Source organism: Mauremys reevesii, linkage group 15, assembly GCF_016161935.1.
Source record: "Mauremys reevesii isolate NIE-2019 linkage group 15, ASM1616193v1, whole genome shotgun sequence".
Lineage (NCBI taxonomy): Eukaryota > Metazoa > Chordata > Testudines > Geoemydidae > Mauremys > Mauremys reevesii.
Window position 1 is genome coordinate 41,333,935 of NC_052637.1, and position 6,776 is coordinate 41,340,710.

At 52.1% G+C, this 6,776-nt stretch overlaps 1 protein-coding gene across 2 annotated transcripts in view; it reads right to left on the reverse strand.

Annotated features, from left to right (window-relative positions):
• SLC39A11 (solute carrier family 39 member 11) overlaps nt 1-6,495 on the reverse strand; it is a 243,333-nt gene extending 236,838 nt beyond the window's left edge. For both annotated transcript variants that reach the window (XM_039501621.1, XM_039501620.1), the window contains exons 1-3: nt 6,379-6,495; nt 4,265-4,398; nt 2,524-2,562 (exon numbers count right to left, since the gene is read on the reverse strand). In XM_039501621.1, coding sequence (XP_039357555.1) covers nt 2,524-2,562; nt 4,265-4,372 — 147 coding nt within the window. In that variant the 5' untranslated portion in view covers nt 4,373-4,398; nt 6,379-6,495. The remainder of the gene's footprint in view (nt 1-2,523; nt 2,563-4,264; nt 4,399-6,378) is intronic.
• Nucleotides 6,496-6,776: the final 281 nt, after the last annotated feature.

Below are 6,776 nucleotides of genomic sequence, written 5' to 3' on the forward strand. Positions count from 1 at the left end.
AACAGACAATGCAGCCATTAACAAACCCAGAAGAGTACGAGAGACCACGCGCAACAGCTGGAGAGGAGAGGCGGACACCCGGAGGAGACGACGCTGCTGTAGCCAACGGCTCATCAGGACGCAGAAGTGCTGAGAGGTGCGAGGATCTCATCTCTGTTAAGACATTAAGCAGACCCGCGGGGCCCAGCCATTCCCCCACCCCCACTACACTTGCACAGAAATGCTTTCAGGGGGTTAATGTCCTGCTGCAGCGGCTCTCAGACTTCTGCAGAGTTGGCCACATTTTAAGACAGGAGGGAAACCCAGCGGACGGCTCCTCTTCGGCAGTCCCCCAGCCTCTTGGTGGCAACTGCAGCAACTAGCATCCTAGAGCAGCAATATCAGGAAAGCACCTCGTAGATTTCCAGCCGTGCTCAGTGTGATTTACCAGCGGGAAATGAGGGGTCACCACGGATTGGCTGGCTGCAGACCACCAGCAAGCACAGTTTGGAAACCTCAGTCCAACAGTACCGCATGGCTCAGCACAGGCCAGCAGCAAATGAAACCCGACCCTGCCCTGTATGGCACTTTGGCAATTCAGGCCCGCTAATGCCATCCAGAAGCCTGGACAATTTGCAGTTGGTTTTCTTTTTTTGTGCAGCATGCTCCACCGAGGGGGCTGGGCCAGCAATCAGAGCATCCTCGGGTAGTTTTAACTGTTAGCAATGTTATTAACTGCTGCGGAAAAAACAAAGCAGCCAGAAATCCACTGCAGACAGGTGAATGGGCTTCCAGCTTGCCTCGAGCACAGATGGGCATTCGCTGTGCTCCAGGAGTTGCTGACACATACAGGATACACACTCAGTCAACCAGGACCTGTATGTTTCGCAGAGTCATTCAGCCACACAGGCCTGATTAGAACAATGACACAGAGGCGTGCTTTAGAGAGACAAGCCAGGACGCTCTCAATTAAGGCCAAAACTCTAGCTACCTGCCACCCTATTACGCCACTGGCCAGGAACACGGACCCCAAAGCATTCTGGGAGAGAACTAAACAAGACAGTGCCCAGTGCTGGGTGGCCACAGAGCCAGACTTGAAAAAGTACCACCACCTTCACACCCACAGTGCTCTGCAACCCAACATCTGGACCTCCTTTCCTGCGCTAGACCCCAAGGCCAGGAGCCAAAGCGTTCCTCTGGGGCTTTTCCCCATTGCCACATGCCTCCTAGAAAGGGACATGTACCTTGCAAGGTGGGCAGCACCTCAAAAGGAAGTGGGAAACGGCCAGCAGTTTCCTCTAAGCCCCCAGAGCCAGAGACATTTCTACATTAGTTGCTCAGCTGCTCACGTACATTCAAGCTCCTAGAAGACAAGCCAGTGATTTACCAATTCAGAATACAAGATACCAAGCTCACCCGAATCCTCTGGAGGTTTTCCACCAGCCTGCCCTGATGCTGTCTAAGCCAACTCTTCAACCCGTCCCCCGAATTACCGCATGCCTGGCAGGAACACAGTGTCTCATAATAACCATTCCGTTTACATGAGGCTGTTGATTTAGGCCTGAATCATGTAAAGGCTCAACTCCCCCCTGACGACTTCAAGCACCTGAGCTCACTGGGATACTCAGACGCCAAGTTAGCCACGTGCATCAGTCTGCGCAGGATCAGGGTTCTTTCACTCCTCCTAGCCACAGAAAGAAGCTGCAAGGGGCACAATTCAGAAAATCCAGACAAGCAGCACTGAACGTGAAGGCCACACCCACCACAGGTGAAAAATCCTGCTTTGTGCCAGACAGACACCGGCATCTGTCCAGGCTGCACTACCTCCAACCTCCCCTAGGAGGCAGTGACATGGGACAGGACTTTAACCAGGCTGTACCACAGCGTTTCTCAACCTCCAGGGGGTCCGCCGGCCCCGCTGATCAACTCCTTCCCCTCCTTCCCAGCGCCTCCTGTATGCCAGCGAACACCTGTTCCCCAGTGTGCAGGAGGCATTGGGAGGGCAGAGGAGGAGTTGGTTGGGGGCCGCTGGCCCTGCTGATATGATTCCATCCCCTCCCCTGAGCGTGTCCCGGCCCTGCTTCTCCCGCTCCCTCCCAGTGCCTCCTGCACACCGCTGAACAGCTGTTCCCCAGCATGCAGGAGGCGCTGGGAGGGAGAGGAGCGGGGACAGGGCACAATTGGGGGAGGGGGCAGAAAGAGGTGGGGAAGAGGAGGGGCAAAAGTGGAGCAGGGGAAGAAGTGGGGCAGGGGTGCGACCTTTGGGGAAGGGGTGAGGGCGGGGCCTGTGGCTGAGCAGGGAGTTTGTGGGGCCGCAACATTTTTTAAAATCAAAATGTTTTGATGTTCCTCGGGTTGCTAAAGCTTGGAACCGCTGCTTTACCAGATTCCTTCCCTGCCTCACGTAGCCTTAATTAGATCTCGGACACACGCAAAAAACATCAATGTGATGACACAGCCAGACGAAGCACGGGGGTGGCTTAGGAGAGTACTTGCAGCAGAGGATGAGCAGAATTAGGATGTCCCAGTGGGTACTGTACTTACCCCGGCAGCGAAGCCCAGGCTTCCATCTAGGATCCGCCTCTGAAAATTAAAACAGAGCATTTAATTTACCACCTGCTAAAAGAAACAAGGTGCAACTGCTTACGGCATGAGAGCAGCGCTGAGGGGAGTTCGCAGCTCTGGCCCTGATTCTAAGATCCTTATATGCTCCCCCATTACTGCAGTATTTGAGTGCCTCCCAATCTTCAATGTACACGACATCCCTGGGAAGTGGTGCAACTATCCCCACTTTCCAGATGGGAAACTGAGGCACAGAGCCACTAAGTGATTTTCCCAGTGTCACAGGGTCTCTGGTAGAGCAGGGAACTTGGGTCCCCTGAACCCCAGGCTGGCACCCTAACCACTAGGCAATCCTTCCTCTCACAGCATGTGCCTAACTTCTCATGCTTATGTCCCATTTTGACTTCAGTGAGTCTTTAGCACCTTCCTAGGCAGTGTGCTGCTATATAACGTGCTATATATAGGAGGACCTAAGAACCAGCTTAAAGTTCAGGCCGTGCTTTGCCTCTGTCAGGTGAGCATCTTGTTTGCAGTTCTTCAGTTCTCTCTCAAGTCTGGTTTGTATCCAACAAACACTGAAACCAGGATATCAGTCAACTGACTGCACAGCCTGTCAATTATTCAGGGCATCCTGCTGCCTAGCTTGCTCACGGCATGATTCACCCTTCCTCAAGGGGAAAAAATTAATATACTCCCGCTAAGGGACTCTCCCTTCAAAAGCAGGCTCCTGAATAGGTCACCCAAGAAGAGCTTCAATAAGAAATAGGTTGGGAAGCGGGATGACATCCGAAGGAAACACTGACACAGGCCTGCAGCTTTTCAGAAGGCAGCTTAGGAGATAAAGAGCCAGAGCAGAGTCTCAGCTAGTTCAACCCCAGAACTGACCCAAGTTCCGAATAAAGTCCCGTACATCACAGGCGTAAAGGCAGCCGAGAAGAAGCTACTCCAGCTGCAGATCTCAGCCGCCTGCTCACCCCTTGCTCCCAAACGCTTGAGAAAGCAGCCTGCCCTTGCAGGATGCTGCGATGGTGAACAGATCTGGGCTATTCCAGAGTCGAGGCTCCCTGACCGAACACACCTCGGATCAGAGAGCCAAGCAGGGTTCTTTCCTTCTCATGTGCCACCACCAGCAAGGTAGGCCACTCGGTTACACCCAGCAACAAAATTCTGACAAGCAGCTGGAACTTGGTGAACGATAGCACTGCTGATGCACGAGTCAGAACAGAATCTAGCTCCCTCTCCCACAGCTGCACTGGCTCCAGCAGGAGTACGAGCTACTTTTTGTCATTAAAACCTGCTCTCCTGCCTGCGCATACAGAGGGAGGGAGACCTGTTGAGGAAGAAGCTGTCTTTCCACATCCCATTTCCTGAGAAGAACCACATTTGATGGCTTTACAGTTGTAATCTAACACCAATCTTCCTCTCCCTCCTCCTCCTCCCTCCATCCTTCCTCCCCCGCCCCACAGAGGAAAATAAATGCAAAAGATATTTGCTTGTGTGGCATAAATGCCTAGGTACGCATCTGAGAGCTGGATTTACAAGGGAGCAGGGCTGGGAGGGAGACTCCCTCCAACATCATAATGTGCAAATGAAGACTTCCCTCTTCCCATCCAGAAGTCAGAGCCATACAGGCCAAACCAGGGCCTAATTATTTTGTATTGATCACACAGAAATCGCGTCTGGAAAGAGGAATGTGTTTTCAGAACTGAACGGCAACACCCACCTGGCCACTGGAAAATACAAAGACTAGCGCAGAGCCAGCAGCTGTCAGCCCCCAGGTAAATAAAGTCCCGAGCAGCGCCTGGACCACCGGACTGCAGTTCTGGATCATGCTGAACGCACTCGGGTTTTACCGGCCTAGAAGAGATTTGGTGCATTAGGAGAGAGACAGCAGCAACATAAAACAGGCATTACAGGGGACAAGACATCCCTTCCCTGTTATTAACAGCAGCACCTTAGGGCCTGGTTCTCAGAAGGGCTAAGTCCCTGTTGCTCTCTACAGAGCTGTAAGTCCTCAGCACTTCTGAAAAAACAAGCCCTTCTATTAGGAATGACAGCTGTAGTTTACATCAGCTACCCAGGAGGCTTGCCTGCATTTCACGCAGCACCAACGAACCTACCCTGGTCCGTTTCACTTTTGTGTATGGCCAGTTTCTGGTTCAGGCAGGCTGGCAGGATGCCAGCGTTTGGGGGGTTGAAATCCTGCCATTGGCAGACTGGAGCCCATGCAGCTCCACACGGACTAGGTGACCCAATCCAAGAGCAGGATCAAGGCTCAAAGGTTGGTCAACGTGTGGAGTGATTGAAAAAGAAAAACCCACTGTTACATTCCTAGCAGTGTTGATATTTTAGAAAGTTTCCATAAACAAGTCAAAAGAAAGTACCATTTCAATCCAAGCTCCACAAGCATGGTTCCTACGGCCACCTTTGGTCTTCCCGCTGCCCTTTCTAGCACTTTTTCTGTTCACCCCTCAAAAATGAGACGCGAGATGCAATTAAGTCTGCACACCCTCCTCACCCTGAGCAAAAGGTTGCATTTGCTCTTTTCCATTACACTTAGACTGCACCAAAGAAGTGTCTGCTTAGGCCACTCCAAAGCGCGCCCACCACGTTCCACCTACTTTTGCCTAAGACAGTTTGACCCCCTTTTAGCATTTTGAACATTAGTGCATTCACAGCACTATTTTCATTGCACAAATAATTTGCAGACGCTTATGTTGTGCAGGAAAAGGAGAGCTAAGCCAGGGTACTTGGATACTTCTGAAATAATATTATTCAGCAGCAACCAATCATGTAAGGAAAGAAACACAGATGTTTTATTATTTCATCTGAGGAATGCCTAGATAACGTGAAGCAGTTATATCACACTCCCCCAAGGAGACATTTACTGAGATATTTCTCTCTACCAACCATGACTTTAAAAAAAGAAAGAAAAAGGACAAGTATTAGCACATCTCTGCACTATCTCTTTAGAAATCTGTGCAGATTCTTTCTACCTGCTGAACTTAACGTTAAAGGTTAACAAAAATGCCAGCCTCCACTGCTCCAACTTTCACTCCCTACTTCACCACAAAAGCTCGACACAGAATCCAGCTCTACAATCCACCCTAAAGATTTCAAGTTACTCTCGTGGTCCAAACCGACCCACATGCGAATGCATGGCTCACAGCGTCAGACCTGGTCTTTTAAAGGTCCCTTTTCTTTTTAAAAGTCTTGCTGCAAAACCAAAACAGAGCAGGGCCCTGTTAAACTGAAGTCTTATCATTTCATTCACTCACGCACACAAGACAATCTCACTCTTAAGCGAAAGTTCACTAAGTGCACCCCCCACCAGGCCGGTTTACAACAGTCCAGGACTTGCTACTCCAGGAGTTTCACTCCCACTGGGACCATGAGCACCTCAGACATCATTAATAAGCCGCTCCTATTGCACGTCCAGCTCTCCTACAAATCACACTGGAGAAAACACTGGCCCAGCCTGCACGCCCAGCCAGCCTCACACAACCAGGACGTGAATGAATGAGCTACCTTGGAACAATGCAACCTGCTCCTAAGCACTGCCAGCAAGGGTGGTCCTGGGCCCTATTACTTTTTGCACACTCGGGAGGGCTCCTTTATACACCCACCAGCTAGGGACTAGCAAGTTTAAACCCTGCCAGCCCTGCTGCCCCCCAGCGTGAAGGGCTTTTCTCCCTGGAACACCCCACCCAGAGCCCCTGGGTTGCTTGGCTGGCTGGCTGGGTGTCTGTGGGTCGTGCAGGGCCAGTGGGGCCTTTTCACTCTGATCTGCAGCAGGCCCTGAAAGCCCCCCTGGAAATGTGAAAAACCCCAACTCACTGCATGCACTGCAGGGACCCCCAGCCACTGCCACCAGCTCCAGCTCCTGCGGCCACTTCCGGCTCCCCCCTGCACACGTGTCTCAAGGCCACCCCTGCGGGGCCCGCCCACTTCTTCTGCCGCGCCCAATCAGGAGGGACGCTCGATTCTATGGTTCGCCTCGCGCGGGGCTGGGAAAGCGAAGCAGGCGGGCGCTTCTCGAGGGGACTGCTTTGCCGAGTCATGCTTTTCGCCCCTCCTCGCTCTAGCGAAACGCGTTGCTCCTGGCAAGCCGGAGCTTCCCTCGGCTGTTGTGGCAGTGCAGCCTCTGAACTAGGTTCAAGGAAAGAAAGGGGCCGTGCAAGGGCACACGCAGGACAAAGCTTATTGCAAGGACCAGTGTGCAAACTCCTGCGCTT